The 16823-nt window shown below is 39.3% G+C and overlaps 1 protein-coding gene across 1 annotated transcript; it reads right to left on the bottom strand.

Annotated features, from left to right (window-relative positions):
* Window positions 1–1182: 1182 nt before the first annotated feature.
* LOC111234341 (sodium- and chloride-dependent GABA transporter 2-like) lies at window positions 1183–15991 on the bottom strand. Its single transcript, XM_022762366.1, has 14 exons — window positions 15587–15991; window positions 15303–15437; window positions 14034–14174; window positions 13403–13490; window positions 12553–12685; window positions 10955–11089; window positions 10751–10854; window positions 10222–10346; window positions 7859–7971; window positions 7630–7767; window positions 5805–5907; window positions 5487–5587; window positions 4287–4457; window positions 1183–2433 (listed from the first exon to the last, which is right to left on the bottom strand). Exons 1-14 carry the CDS (start codon window positions 15768–15770, stop codon window positions 2299–2301), a joined length of 1806 nt encoding a protein of 601 aa, XP_022618087.1. The 5' UTR covers window positions 15771–15991; the 3' UTR covers window positions 1183–2298.
* Between the last annotated feature and the right edge of the window lie 832 nt (window positions 15992–16823).

Here is a 16823-nt window from a genome sequence, read left to right as displayed (position 1 = left end):
CAGTTGTATTTAAGATGAGTTGCTATCCTTTACTACATTTAGAGCTTGACTTGTTTTGTTTACCTTTGTTTACCTTCTTCTTCTTCTTCTTCTTTACCTTTATAGTGTAGATTAAAATAATACAGTGTAAGAGTGTGTGATGTGTCCATATCCATATAGGTTTGGTATCCAAATGATTTCATAATTTGAGTCCTGCCAGAATGTTGTGGAGATGATGGTTGGTATTGTCCAAGTTGGCCTCTGTCTTACATTGCATGCATCTCTCCACAATAATCCTGAGTGAGTCCAGAGTCCTGCCAAGCACAGGCTATAGTTGTTTGCTATGTTTGCAAATTCATTTCAAACATCACTCTACCAAGACAAATACTGGGGGAAATACAGATCGCCATTGTACCATTTGTATCTATCACAGCTAAGAGAAAATAAACTGGCACAATTGAAAAATCTTAACCTCCATTTCCAAGCATGTGGGAGAACTTATTGTGGCCTTCAGGTAACGTGGTGCGACATGGCTCCACGGAAGAAGACCCACCCCCTGTTCAGATATGAAGGGCTCATTCTAAGCTAATGAAAAAACAGCGACTCTATAGTTTCAGGTGATTATACACGAATGAAAACATGATTGTGAATATTGTATTCCATTTCTGCCAATAGATCCTCCTAAATCTTACACACCGTTCCTTTAATGCTATCCTCTGCCAGTAGGGATTACTTTGTGTAAACTGTCAAAAAACTATATTTGAACAATGAAGAAAATGTTCAGTGTTGTATTTTTCATTGCTTTGGGGCGAGGCTGAATCACATTTGCTCATGGTTGCTTAAGAATGAATCCCAAAGCATTGCTTAATGTTCACTGAAATGTGACTGTGATGTAATCCCGTCTCGTTGGTTGACCTTATTCGAGCTGTCGTCACTGTCCTCGGTCAAAAGTGATCACATTACCTTACACCGTGAACCCTGTGTTCTGTATCCTACGTGTACAATGAAAACACTTTTGTTTGCTTTCTAGAAACTCTTCCTCTTACAAACGCGTCATAACAGTTAATATCACATTCAAACTGCACTAATGCAACTAAAACACTTCATACACGTCTCTGAACAAAGTAGAATTATAATATGGATCACTAGTGTCTTTAAAGTGTCTGTTAGAATAACCCAAGAATCCTTTACAACAAGGTCACTTCTTTATTGCATGGATTTTGCTTTGTCACCATATACAGTATATCACAGTTATGGATCAGAACTGCTGCAATATGCTCCAATAGGCTTCATTTTCAGCCATTATTTGCATAGAGTAATTGGACAAAGGCACCAACATCAAAGTAATTTCCAGTATTACAATATAAAACTATACACATTAACAAACTTGTATAGGAAGGTTGCATAAATAGAGATACAACAGGGTCAGCCAATCCTCCAATCGTCTTCTGCATTTGGCCAAAAGTTTTCATCAACATCACACCTTGTGTCCTCTCATGCATTTCATCTGCACTTGTGTCCAGACAACCAGCATTCATTGTGCCCAAGAGGGACATCTGATAATGTGGCAACAGGAAAAGAATAAATCAACATGGTTGAGGAATAGAGAGCAAGTTAGAAGGAAAAGGGACACTATCCTGGGATGGTCTGTGATGCACTCTGTGCACCCTTTCCTCATAGACGTCATCAAAGAATGAAAACAGACACTGTGCCGTAAAGCCCATTAGTGTTTTTTTTTTTTTAAACGTTCCTTTTAGATGTAGCAAAGAGGAGGAAAGTCATAGAAAAAACACGTCAGTGATTAACAAACTGACCTTTGTAATATTAGCATGTGTACACTTTAAATGATGATGATATACAGCTGTACAACAATGAGACAATTTCATTATCCCTGCAAAATAATATTTTTTAAAAGATAAAGTTAAATCACCTGTGGCAATGAGTCCAGATCCTATATTATAACTGCTTAAAGTAAAATTTTGGAATTAATTAAAGATTGATAAAAATAATAATAAAAAAGTTAAAAATAAAAATTCTTCACCTTTGCACCTACTCAAAAACTTAAAAATTAAAGCTGTTTGTCAGATTTGTATAAAAATAAGTCTTTAAGGGAACTCCAGAAGATTCAGAGGCAAGAAAGCACACCAAGAGACATGTTTTGGAATTACTTTACAATACTCAAGAGGAACCAATATCATTTCTTTACTCCCACATTGTCTCTTTTTGGAGCATTCTCATCTCTGACTCTTAATGTGATGAATATGAGCCCAGAAGATACAAATGTACAGTACACCCCCCAGCTGACCAATCTGACTGTGCTCACTGTGTTTCTTCCCCAGTGTGGGATAAAGGTTTGAGCTCTGTGTGGGCAGTGGTGCCATTGGTTCCCAGTGCAGGAGGGCATTTCTGATCCAAGGGGAGGTCGTCCACAGGCTGACAGAGCAACAAGAAACGCTGAGGAAAGAGTGAAAAGAAATTCACTGAGTCGGTGGAGAAAAAACAGTCAGAGCAGGAAAAAACTGCATTCCCTATTGCTGAATACAATATTACTGTTACTGTCTGTATATTTGTAAACAGTAGTATGTTAATAGCGTAAAAGCAAACTTTTCCTGTCTTTTAAAAGACTTTTGCACATTATGATTTATCTCTATAAATATGTCACTTCTTTTTCAAGTTGCACTGCCTTGGAATGACGAGACTAAGCTTTGTTATACACACGTCTAATTGCAATAAAGCTGAATGCAACTGAATTAAATGGAACCTTGAAAAACAACAATCTTCTCACAACCAACCAATACAATATATACTACTAAGTTTCCCAGTAATATTCATTTTAAAATGGATTAGAGGATGAGGGTGGTGATGTTCTATGTATTTTGCTATTGTGAACAAAAGTTGAAAACCAACAACAACACTAGTCCATCTTTAAATACTTTCTGATTTCCACAATCTGTGTCAGTCCCTCTGTAGACATGAATCTTTAAATACAGGTCACAAATACAGAGTTTTTTACATCACTGAAACAAGACTTAAATAAACGAATGGTGTGCTGCTGAGTGTTTATGGCACCAGGACTCAAAATAAACCACAGTGGCCGGATTCCCGATTGTGAATGAACATGCTAACAACTGCAATAGTGTAACTTACTGATTTGTTTTTAGTAGTTTTTGGACAACAAAGGAGGTCCATAGCCCAAAAGAAAAAAGATATAACACTTGTTAGGTGGCGGGTGGGGGGTTCCTGCTTTCAAGCAGTGGAATGACTTGCATATGTTCAAAGGTCAACGGTTCATGTTTTCCAGGTTATCTAATCCTGCGGGTGCTTTCTGCACATGGAGAACATTCTGAGATATCCTGTTAAGAAAATCCTTGAGCCAGGAATCTTATTGTACACAAGACCAGACTGTATTCAGTAACCCCTGCGCATAACCAGAATCCAACAATCCCCGTCGGCGCAGATTTGAGCAAGGCAAACATAAATACATTCAGCTGTGTCAGTCATCCAGACAGAGACACAGAGCTCTTTAAGATTGGTGGATCACTGACCCAAAATACCTTTTAACAAATAAAAACATCATTTTTCATAACATCTATTTTATTTATTTATTTTTTAATTTTATTTAATGAATGCATCCTTCACAGCAACACAGTTATAAATATATATATATTTTTTTTTTTTTTTTACTGCCAACAAGCACAAACTGCTCATAATCTATTAAGACGTTTAAAGTTTTACGGATCAACATTGGCTGGTCAATAATAATTTTGTCCCATGCTCAGTACATTCCAGTGCGACTTTGTAGGTTCTCTTTAACAACATTAAGTTCACAGCAGGGGTTGAAGTGGGATTTGGCAGATGGGGGAACCCTAAGATTCTGGTGTGCATAGCCAGGATGTTCACTTATTGACCTCTGCTCTTTTTTTTTTTTTTTTTTTTTCTAATCACACATAGAGCTGATTTTAATAATAACCTCATGAATTCATGACATAGAGCTTTTTTTATGTTCCCGGATAAGCAGGGTGTCGCTTCTTCTGCAACAGTGAAGTTAAAAGGACCGTTGCCTTGTGTGATGATCTGCCAGGAGGATCTTCTCTCCTGCCTTTGTGTGTGTGTGTGTGTGTGTGTGTGTGTGTGTGTGTGTGTGTGTGTGTGTGTCTGCTCATCTGTCTTGCTCTATGTTTAGACACTAAGATTTATTCACTTATTAATCGAAGACAGCAGGACACAGTTCTGAATCATTCTGGCCCACTTTAACCCCTGCTTAACAGTGCTTCTGTAATTCAGAGAAAAGAGAGGGTCATGCTTACCTGTCGAAGAGTGCCTTTTCCCTGCATCATTTTATAAAACACAAAAAGTGGGATGAGCGAGAGGGAGACCGTGGCAATGAACCAGCCCAAGATGTTGGCCCAGAGTGGATAAACGTAACTGTTACTGAACTTCAGTGGGGAGTATTTGACAATAGAGAAGATGAAGATGCCCTGTGATGAGAAGAGACAGAGTGGATTCATGTTAAGTTAAACGTTACAGTATGTAATTAGATAAGTGTGACACTGAAAAGACAAGACACTGACAAGACAAGAGTCCTTATATACTGTTGTTATATACTATATCTAGACATATAGGCACTACACTGTGTGCAAATACTGCTGTCTCTTTTTTAAAAATGTAATATATGTGTTTTTGTGGCTGCAGCCGCTGTGGAGTTTATATTGTTTGTATCTCCACAGTCTCTGCCTTAATGATGCTTTATTCTGCTGTTCTGCTGATTTCCATTATATTTATGTAGCTTAATCGCTACATACATACATTGACACCTATAAGTGTAATGCATTTACTTAAGAAAAAAAAAATCAGCTCTGTTTTTCTGAATTAACAAGATCATATCTCAGAATTCTGAGATGATAATCTTAATTGTTTTAAACCGCATGTATGCATTGGTACTGTAATGCACTCGTAGGTTAAAGATGCTTGTTAATTTAATAGTTCTATCATAAAACATCATTATGACCATATAAAATTTCTACATCTCCCCTTCCCCCTTTTAAAAATGCAATGCAGTATTATTTACTAAGAGTGCATTTTAACCGACTTAAAACTTCTGTCTTTACTAAAGTACTTTTACTTTACTTTACTTTTTCAGTACTCTTTCCACCCCTGGATGACCATAGTTGAAGTTGGGTGTCTGGGGTGTGAAGTTCTGCAGGCAATGAAGGATTGCAAGATAACTTCAAGAGTGAAAAGGGGGAAAGGTAAAGACGAGTGATATATGGTTGTAAAAATACAATAAATCCACCATCTATGTTTGTGTATCCACAGCTGTGTGCATATGTGCCTGTGATTGATCTCCATGTTAATTCCCACTGGGGTTGTCATCTTTTTTTCCCCTCTCACGAAAGTGCTGTACATGGCATGTTACATGAATAATCACACATCAAACAGACATGAGACGAGAGATATCAGGACACATGGAGGAAACAAATCACACAAGAGTGAATGAAAGGACTTACAAAACAGAAGAGGGGGGTAGTGTAGCGCCAGCAGTATTTCATGAATGGGTATGGACGATAACCAATCATTTCTGTGATGTTGTCATAGAAACGGTCAGGACCTTTGGGGAAAAGAAAAGATAACATAAAAAGGTCAGTCTCATCTTTGACTTCAAATTATCAGCATATCAAATGTGCAAACAGTAGTCTTGGCCCCAATGAAAATAGTTGTAACCCTAGTATTTCATAATGTGATGAAGACCTGTATCCATTTTTTTTTTGTTTTTTTTTAACCATGATCCAGTTTATACATGGTTGATTGTATTGTCTGTGACTTACCGTAGACCCAGCCAATGCTGACAGACTGACATAAGGAGAGGAGGAGCAGGGTGGTGCCACTGCAGACATGATGATCCAACAGCTGGAGCAGGTACATCCCACCCTAAAAACAAGGACAGTGATACAAATTTTCATCAATATAAACAGTTAATATAATGACATTTTCATACAAAACTTATCCTGCAAAAAAAAAAAAAAAAATGTTGGTACTGAGCTCCAAAGGGACTGTTTCTAATCATCTACAGTATATCTTTGCATTTCATCTAATTTTCACCTGTCATTTGAATAAATACTGATAAACAAAAATAATGACCCTGGACACTAACAGCCATGATCCCATTATCATTTTATGCAACAAGCAAATTCATCATCAACAAAGGGGTTTCCTTATATTCTTAGCTTTAATGATTAAAGACAGACACTAATCCTATAACCTAATCCTCCATTCAATTGTTGCATTTAGCAGTGGCTTCAGTTAAGCTTCAGCTCAAGTTTTTCCTTAATCATCCAATTAACAATACATGCTATATGTATTATTATTTCATTTGAATGGAAAATCCCCATGTGAGATGACAGCTCTCTGACAGCTCTGCCACTCCTTTTTTGTAAATGCATCAAAATGATGTCTTCGGTTGTTACACAGGATTAAGATTTATTAGGTGTGAGAAACTAATTTGTGTAACACTGAAATTGGCAAGAAAGACTGCTGGCTGGTTTGGCGTGCTTTTCCACATTCTCTGTAGCAGAGTGGCAAAAGGGAGGTTCAGAGTGCAACCGCGGCCAATTTTTCTGCTTTTTTGGAACTGGCATGTAGCAGCTTGAGTGCTGCCACAGCTGGTGAATGGAAACAAGAGGAGGCGGTTAGCCTGGCAGCCAAAACATAGTCCTATACATAACCTCATGTACAACAACATACTGTCATTTTTACCCTTCATTTATTTGTAATGATTAAACAAGAGAGATATAATGTGTTAATTTGTCCTGCCTGGTAGGCAGATTTTATTACTGTCAGAGCCAGGCTAGCTGTTTCCCTTGTTTCCAGTGTTTGCCTGTATTATCTTTTGAGCCGCTTTTTAAAAGGGCCAGTGTGTAGGATTTCGTGGCGTCCATCAGTGAGGTTGCAGAATACAACTCCTTTCACCCCTCCCTTTCCAAGCACGTAGGAGAACCTACAGTGGCATTTGAGATCCGATCCCTCAGACCACATTCAGAGGTGGTCTGGGCCACCTTCTTTTAGCAGTGTGAATGCAAATTTGTCCTGGGCCACACTGAAAGACTGCCTACTCAAATGAAGTTCTCTGCCACACTCTAATTAGTCCCCACCACAGTTTCATAATGAACCAAAAATTTTTACCATTTCAAATGGCTAAAACGTTATCTCATTGTAGAGCTGTGCACAGTGCAACGATTCGCTCAGCCCCTCCTTGTCATGCTCTCTCTCTCAAAAACACATTGACAACACACCCAACTGTCATAGTCAGACTGGATAAAAACAACGACACATACTTGTTTATTTGCATATTGAGTGGGGGTGTTAGACCCGATGGCGAGGCATTCTAATGCCAGGTGTAAACTGACATGCTGAGAGTCAGGTCTGAATGGGGTCTTAGTTTCATTTGATTATACGCTAATGAAAACAAAATTATGAATATTATATTCCATTTCTGCTTGATTGATTGAGTTTTTTGTTGCTTTTATTCCTCCTATGCTGCTTTCTCTTCTTTGCTTTCTGTAATATTTGACCAGTTTCTAAAACACATTAAATGCTAGATAAATAATAAGGCAAAAAACACAGAGAAAGGTTTATGAAATCGACTGTACAAACCTCAGTGACCAGTGAGAGTCCCAGCAAACAGCAGGTACAGCATATAGCCAGCAGAAGCAGCTCACGTCTGTAGCCTTGACGCAGGTAAGTTGGGAACAGGTCAACCACTGATGTCATCAAGCACTCCAGACCAACAAACTGGAAAGAGTCAGTGGCAGGAAAGAGAGTCAGAGCTTTGATCATTCATTCATTCCAAACATTCATTCATTCAGAGGGGTTTTGCTGGTACCTGACTATCCAGTCCAAGCAGAATGATCATGATGAAGAAACACACTGACCACACCTGAGGTGCGGGCATCATGGCTACTGCTCGTGGGTAGACAATGAAAGCCAACCCTGGGCCTGCACACACACACACACACAACACACATAGAATGTAACAAGATATAATAAATAAATTGGCGACAGACAAAAATGTCACTTGTGTGCACATACAACACTATCTGTTTCTCACTTTCCTGTGTTGAGGATGTTCACTTTTGAATGTGTGATTTTCACAAGACAGAGTGATCAAGCCACACCTCACGAAATGTGCAGTGGCAGAGAGCCCAAAACATAACGACTTGAGACAAAAATGGAGGAAGGATATTCAGTGAATTGATTGTTTTTATGCTGCATTTGAAGCACAGACATGAAGAAAACATTAATAAAGACTGAAAAAGCAAACAAGTGGAGAAAATGAGAAGCAGTAATGCAGTAGCATTATTAGTTTCTGACCCACTTAAAATTTCTCAAACTAGCCAAATGGTTAAAGTGCACCATCAAACAACAGTATTAACTGTTAAACTCTTGGCTTGGAGACCTCAGTGACATGCTGCCCCCTTAACCCTAAAGCAATGCAGGGGTTTTGCTGTGCTGTGCTTAGGTACAGCCGGGCTCAATGTCAATGTTGGCTTGTAATCATGCTCACAATAACAATGCTAATAGGCAGGCTTTAAGGTTTTGTGAACGAGATGTTACCAATATTATAGCAACAAACGAGTTCCTCTGCCCTTTGTTTTGGTATCTGGTCTGGCATTACTTTAGTGGTACTGCACCTAGGCGTGCGTGGTAGTACATGTGAGTCCCTCCTGGTAAAGGACTTGTCACAGCACAGTAGCCTATGCAGCGTTCAGGTGAAAGCCACCTTCCATACTTTCCTCCACTGAAGAAACAAAGTTTTTTGTCTAAAAAGTTTAGGAGATAAAGGAGATACTACAAGAGCACAAACGGACTAGCCATGGGGACTATCAGCGGTGGACCTTCAAAACACCCATAAAGTTTTCTAAGTTTTTACCGGCTCTGTCGGGGCCTTTCCTGCGGTCAGTTCCGGCGGTGGTCAGAGGCTGAGTGTCTTTCCCACTCCGACAATGGAACTAATACTGGTCTGTCTTGGAGATGGAGAGCCCTACTAGCTGCTAAAGGACTCCAGCTTGACTCTGAAATGGCTTTTCTTCTCCTCAATGTGTAAGTAACTTCATGGCTACATAATGCTACATGTCTGTTTTCATTAGTATCCGGCTAAAAAAGGCATGAAAACGTTACCTAATTTGCGTTACTCAAATTATGAATTTGTTTGGCAAATGTTGCTATTACTAGCTGGCTCACTGCCCAGCATCAGCATGTTTTGGAGAATATCACGGCAATGCTAGTACGGGCTAGTTGGATTTGGCTTGATTGTTTTTGTTGGCTCTGTGTACTCACGGTAACTTTATTCTGTTGTGCTACTCGCTGTGTGATTTACGGCCGCTTTCACTGGGCTTCGTAGCACCTTGCTGACTGGGAAGGAGAGGGGAGATCGTGGCCGAACGGAGGCCGGAAGTGTGGCATTTGTTTTGGTCTGATATGCTGGTGGTCAAGCGATACAGTATATCTAGTGGCAGTGACGATCGTTTACAGAACCTTTTAATGTGGACTGTCTTAGTTTAGCATGTAAGCATGTGCTAATTAGTACGAAATACACAAAGAATGCCATGTTGTAGTTGTTGAGATATTAAAGTTTGGGCCAAAGTGATGAACTCGCTAAGAGACTTACAATGCTATACCCAAAGCCATGTCAGTAGCATGGCTAAAGTCAGACCATTATACCATTTACCACAGGCAACAAAGGCAGACAAGGTGACCTGGCTTCACAAAGCAAAATGTGGGCATTAAGTGTTTTTTGTATGTTTATTTTCCAAATGGGAATCAATGACTTTGATTTGTGGTTTGCAATTCAGTTCAATTGTAAAACGTTGAGTTCCTAAAATACAGGTCATAGCATAAATCTTTTATGTCTTGAGGACTTCATTTCTACTTCTTGTTGTTAGCAGTAATCTTTCTCACCCGAACTGAGCTGCAAGCTTTAAATTAAAGGTAAAACATCAAAGAGAAAAACTAAACATGACAGAAGAAGGTATCAAGTCTGCCAGAAAGCATCTTAGGTTGGAAAATTAAAGGGATAAGGATAAAGAAACATCACAAGACTCTGCACAGTTTCCACAAAGGGCAAAGAGTAGTGGTGCAGGTTGCAGTATCTGACTATCAGCTTCCCCAAAAAGACTCAAAGGAAATAATTAAAACTGTGACTCTAATGCTCAGCCTAAAGTTGAACTTAACTGAGCCAGTACCTACCGGATTCTGCCACCTCAGATATATCCACTCCTTGTTCGTATGTCATGAAACCCAAAACAGAGAAAATGGCGAAGCCTGCCACGATGCTGGTGGCACTGTTCAGCAGACACAAGTAGAAACAGTCCCTGAAAAGAAAATGAATCCAGTTCTAGAAATGTGCACGCAACTGGAGAGTGGATACAAAGTGTTGCAGAGGTGGATGCTCATTTTACAAGCCAGGAGAAGAATTTATTCATTCCCTGTGTTAATCACACCCCCATGAAATGTTTTGACCTCATGCTTATTTTCAATATCTGACTTTTCTGTTTCCCTCTGAAGTCATTCTTGGCTTTGTTGCATCAAATTTCACTTAAAAGTAAACAAAAGTTCCCACACACAAAAACAATCTGCTGCTGCAGGCTGCAGATAAATTATGTAACAGAAAAAAAACGCACTCTCCTTCAATTCCTTAAACTTTTTTTTAAGGATTCAGAGACGGTAACATTTTATTCATAGCAGGATAATTTTGCTAGAATAGCATTGCACTTACCTGTAACAGTCATTGTTGTAAGTGTTGTAACTCCCAAGAGAGGTAAGGAACCCAAGGCCAATGGCATAAGAAAAGAAGATCTGAGTACCAGCATCCATCCACACCTGAAAAGGTCAAACAAACATGTGTTAGTGTGTGTGCATATGTCTCTGAGGAAACAATGCTGTGGTTCTTCTGGTCTAAATATCGTCTGTGTGGTCTTACCTGGGGATCTGACAGGCGAGAGATATCAGGGTAGAGGTAGTAAATGATCCCATCAATTGCCCCCGGTAGGGTAACGCCACGTATGAGCAAAACCAACAGCATAATGAAGGGGAAGGTGGCTGTGAAGAAGGCAGCCTGAAAGAAAAGAGCATTGACATCTGTAATGTAAAGATTGAAACTAATGAAGATTCTTTTCAGTCAATCAATTAATTCGCTTTTAAAATGTGACTCTAGTAAAAAGAAACTGTTGATCACAATTTCTCAGAAGCCAATGTGATTTTTACAAATGTTTTGTCTTCTACCAAAAGTCCAAAGATTTATAATCAATTTATAATGATATAAAACAGAGAAAAGCAGCAAATCCTTACATTGAGGAGCTGCAAACAGCAAATGTTCAACATTTTAGCTTAATGAATGACTTCTGTTTTCAACATTTAACCGATGTGTACTAATTTTAAAACAATCAGTTCCCAACATATGAAAGAACAGGAGGTGATCCTGGTACTAGGCAGCGAAATGTTTATGACATAGCATCTGGTTTTGAACCGAACTAAGAGTATGAAAGACTATACCAATTGGATTACTGTATTGTATACTGGCTGCATTGCTGTCTTTGCCAAATGTATATGATTTTGACAGTTTGTTTCATTGATTGTGACTAGTCTCAAATGTATAGCAGAGTCAAATTGCCATATTATCAGCTACATAATGTATATTGGTGACTCTCTTCTATGGACCAAAACTGTGAAATGTGACCCTAGATGACATCATTTCTAACTGGAAGTGTTTAAATCACTTTTTGGAGTGGGTCCTGTGTGTGTGGAAGGGTATTGCTCCCAACGCACTGCAGCTTTGTAAATTTCTAGAACGAAGTAGGCGATGAAACTGAGAGAAAATGAATTCACTCATTCAGAGACACTTACGTCAAGGAACTGGCCATTTACTGACAATATTTTAAAGATGTTAGATATAGCACTGAAGACATTGCTTATTAAGGGAGCTCTGAAAAAAACTAACTCTATTGTGGAGAGGAACTCTGCACTGCAGCTTTGGTTTGGGGCAAAGGTTTGGGCATTGGATAAAGATGTGGCAGCAAGCAGTATTGGCATGAGGGTGTCTGTGTAGTGATAGTGAGAGCTGGCAGCTTATGCAGGCCCTGTTGTGCTTGTATGAATATAACTGGATTGTACTTACTCACTTAACAGCTGATACTGTATATGGTATTAATGAGCCAGCAGCATGGAAGCACAAATAAAAACAACTTTAAAGATAATCAGCTGATGCAAACACATGTTAGTGTTTTGGCTGAACTAAGACAACGCCCCATTTATCCTTCAGAGGACATTCAATAAAACTTGGATGTAAACAGTGTCTCAGTTAAACAGATTTTTACTAATTTTACATCAGAGAAACAAACGCTATGCAATCCTCTACATCTGTAGTCTTAAAACAATGCTTACAATGAACAAAATGTAGTTTTAGTTGTGGTAATTCATGAAACTAAGCCACTGAAAACTTTCATTTGGAGCAGCATTTTGGGGATATTTCTACAAAAACGTGAGAAACATTCTTGAATGTTGTACAGTATTTCAGCTAACCTTTCCTGTGGACTTGATGCCCTTCCAAACGCAGAAATAGCAAATGACCCAGGTCAGGATTAGACACAAGACCAGCTCCCACCTCAGACTGCCCACCTCCTCGATACCACTAGAGATTTTCAAAACCCGGCGCCTGGACAGAGGAGGGGAGGGGAGCAGAGCAATGATGTGGGTGCGAGGGAGAGCAAAACATGAATGATGAGTAAAAGGAAGGGAAAGTTAATTGTATAAGAAGAAGAAGATTTCAGGATGCGGAGGTGGATGAGTGACAGGGAGGGAGGGGAGAGACTCAGAAGTTGGGAGCCCTTTATCTCTTTGTTCTATAGTCTTTGTGCTCACATACAGTATTTTAATACAGCCAATGAAGGTGTTCTCATTTACATGTTTTTCTGTTTCTGTTGTCAGACATAAGAATATGCTAGAATTAGTGACACGCAGTCCATTAGGACTACATGTTAACCAGCACTCACTTCCAAGCCATTTCCAAGCCACTGCTCTGCACTGTTAAATTCCTGATTTCATTATCGTGACATTGTCTGACAAAATCAGCAAACACATAAATTAAAGGCAAAGGTTGTGCTGTGGTTTCAGCTATGTTTACTAGTAAAATGATCACCCAGAGAGAAAGTCACTCACTCACTCACTCACTCACTGACATTTATAGGGCTGGCCCCACTGTTGTGGTCCAGCATAAACAAAATGTGTGGGTGGGAGTGGAGGGGAGAGGAAGAGAGGATCTGGAATGATTTGGGATTCAGAAAAGAGAAGATAGTGAGAAGAGGGAAGGACAGGGATCAAAAAGAGGAAAACAGCATTCAGTTTAACTTGCGTGAGTCGAGTAGATGCTTACTGCCAGAACTCCACAACAGGAAGAGTGGTGTTCTGTCTGGATGTCATGCTGAGGCTCAGATTTGGATGGTTGAGGTCCAAGCATGAGTCTAATATAAAAGAATGAAACACTGTGAATGCTGTGAAGAAAGATGCTCAGTTTCAAAGTAAAAGTTGTACTACATTGTACTATATTGGGAGTGTTTTTCTTACAAAGCATGGATCCCTATTTTGTTGTAGTTAGCACAGAACTATTTTTCAGCATGTTTACATTAATTTAGGCCCTTGCTTTCAACACTAATGACATTCAGTGCATTCAGAAAGTATTAATACCCCATCAGACCACGGACCCCTTAGAAATTCCTTGTTGTTCCAAACTTCTTCTATTTAAGAATTGTGGAGCAGAAATGTTTTTGTATCCTTCCCCAGATCAGCAAAGGGTCTGAAGACCTATGTCGATGTGATATTTCAGTCTAGTGATATCCCAGTATAATTCACCCTACACGCCAGCTAGACGCCAGCGTGTTATATAATAAACACGCTTTTCAACAATATTTCAGAGAAATTATTGATCAAACTTGATGTCAGCTTAGGAGAGACTCTTCATGACAATTTTTTTTTTTTTTGCGATTTTTAGCTGCAGGGCAGGTTACCTGTGTTCCAGTAGTGTCCACATGAGGCCCAAGGCAAATCTTTACTGAAGGATAAGAACAGGTAAAAGAACGCCCATGCCATGATGATGACATAGGAGGTTGCACTGAATGCGATGATTAAGTGACTGGCATAGCCCATGCCTGAGAAAAAAGGAATGTAAGATTAGTCAGGGAGTTTCTTTTCTTTTGTACTTTTTTTTTTTTACTTTTTCATAAACATCACCCAAGTGTTCCTCAACACATTCAAATATTCAATGGTAGCTAAGGTGTTTCTTTTATTATTTATTGATTCGTTGTTTTTTTTTGTCAGGGACAAGAAACCTTGTAACAGGTTACAATAACATGAAACAGATGTATTGCATATAGGGTTTAGGTTAATTTATGACCCCTGTCCCTGGTTAGGCTTTTCTACTTCAGGTCACAACATATCTTCACGATCAAAAATACGCTAGATAAATTGAGCAGATAGTGAACAGTGACATTCTCATATATGAGACATGATCATATATGATTTACAATATTTACATCACATTACAATCACTTTAAAAGTGTTGCCTATGTGTATGTGTGTGTGTGGTGTGACGTCCCTAATTGATGGCAGTATGTGCATGTACATTATATTTATGGATTTGTGTCGGGGTGCATGCATGTTCATGTCACATGAATATTTGCAGACTTGCAATGGAAAAGTCAAATGAGACCTCTGATTTAAAAAAAGAAAAAAAAAGAAAAGTATTATTATTATTTATCACTTAAAACCACGTAAATGTTTTAACCTTCACAGTGGGTGATGGGGACCTCTGCTGGTGACTTTTTAGATGCTCTTTATTTAGGGAATATGGATATCAGTTTCCACAATGTTAATTAATGCCTCTCAATTGAAATAATATCACTGTATATCACACTAGCCTAGCCAATTTAACTTAATTATCATCTGTGTTTTTTAATTTGCAGGGGAAAAATGAAAAATGCACCAAACCAAAGTAAGAGCATTTTCTGTCACTTGATTTTTATTTTTTGGTTTTTGAAGTTGAAACATTACTTTAGTATCGTGACACTGTCTTGAGTAAAGAGTGATTAAAAACAGAGAAGGTTTCTGTTCCAAATCGATGCGGTCGTGAGACGGTCAAAAGGGCAGAAATTGTGCGTAATTACGCACGCGGTGCTCGGCGAAAATGAAAACAGACTTGACAAAATATGATGACGCATTGAATTTATCATCAGAATATGTTCAAAACAAAATACAGGGAAATCATTTTTTAAATTTACCTTGGAAAAGCGGACAAATCTTCCTCCAGCATGTGATTCCTCCCTGGCTGGTGTATTGTCCTAAAGCAGTCTCAAGGAAGAACAGGGGGATCCCGCATGTAAACATAAATAAGATGTATGGGATGAAGAACACACCTGCAAGAAAGAGACGATCTTTACTCCTTAATGCGCCGAGAGAGAAGATAATAGATTAAAAATGCATCATCAATAATCGTCTGAGGTTGTTCATTTTGGAAACAGCGCCTGACAACTGAGAGCAAAAGTTGCAATGTAAAATCACTCACCTCCGCCGTTCCTGTAGCACAAGTAGGGGAACCTCCATATATTCCCGGGTCCGATGACGGCGCCCATGACAGTCAGGATGAACTCGGCTTTGGTCCCCCAGTGTCCCCGTTCCTCCAGCTCTTTGGGTTTCTCTGGGTATATGCTTGGTACGGTGACTGTGTACGCGCCATTCTTTCCGTTCATGCTCCCCTGTAAATTCACCGTTGGTTTCTAAGGAATACTCTGGGCCAATTTCTCCTGTTCCCACATAAAAAAATGTTATTGAACGGCAAAAACTGTCCCACTTTAGTTGGCACCGACTGCGCGCAAAGATGAAGCTAAATCTGATGAGGGTTGTTTTAAGCAAAGCGTAGATGTAACAGCAGCTCAGATAGCCCTGTTAACTGGGATTGGTGTTGGCTTGCAGCAACTATTTAAGTTGTAGATAGGTAGATGTGTGGTGGGGGGAGGCTGGAGGGGGATGACATGAGTGAAAGATGCTTGGAGGCAGTAAACTAGGGGCGGTACAGATCGACTGATCCGCCTTAACTAATCTGACGCCAAAGCACAACGATATCGTCTGGTGGTTAACAGCTGAGTTGCGCCAAATTAAAAATGTAATAGCTTGGCATGTTTGGACACATAAGGACAGGAAGGATGTGTTCGTTTTACACAACGGTGGCAACTGCATGATAGTTGGGCAGAGCAGTATCCCACACAAAACGTGCTTTGCAGCCTAGAGGAGGAAAGGTTTCAGTCCCATGAGAACCGAAACTAACTTTGCAGCTTTTAAGGAGAAAAGACAAGTGTGTTATGAGGCTATGAAGTCTGTTTTATCTCCTGAAATCTTAGAACTTCATTCACACACACACACACACACACACACACACACACACACACACACACACACACACACACACACACACACATCTCACTCTACTGCATCATCCACACAGCTCACTGCAACACATGGCACCGTACACTATAAAGCACATATCAACGATTAGATTGACATGTCCAGATTAACTTTTTGGAGGACATATGTTCATTTCAACTCAATTTAACAGTTTTTTTTTTATTCCTTTTTGTTAATTCTGGGGCAAATTACATTACACATTAATATTCTGTATTTTAAGGTTGATTGTGAAATGTATACATTCAATCTGTTGGCTATTGAGGCAGAGTTGCATCTGGATCTGTGGTGAGGAAGGTGAGGAAGGTGAGGAAAGTTGTTCAATCATGGTTTTATAATTTCAG

Source organism: Seriola dumerili, unplaced genomic scaffold (assembly GCF_002260705.1).
Source record: "Seriola dumerili isolate Sdu_G_001 unplaced genomic scaffold, Sdu_1.0 BDQW01000449.1, whole genome shotgun sequence".
Lineage (NCBI taxonomy): Eukaryota > Metazoa > Chordata > Actinopteri > Carangiformes > Carangidae > Seriola > Seriola dumerili.
Note: the sequence above shows the minus strand (reverse complement) of the source record. Positions and strands in the feature narration are given on the sequence as shown.

Excerpts from the sequence above, each read along its gene's own strand:
- LOC111234341 (XM_022762366.1), bottom strand. The coding sequence starts at position 15,770 with ATGAACGGAAAGAATGGCGCGTACACAGTCACCGTACCAAGCATATAC. Across the intron at positions 13,491-14,033 it reads TGGACACTACTGGAACACAG|ACTCATGCTTGGACCTCAAC; the intron begins GTAACCTGCCCT and ends CTTTTATATTAG. Across the intron at positions 2,434-4,286 it reads GAAAAGGCACTCTTCGACAG|CGTTTCTTGTTGCTCTGTCA; the intron begins GTAAGCATGACC and ends CTCTTTCCTCAG.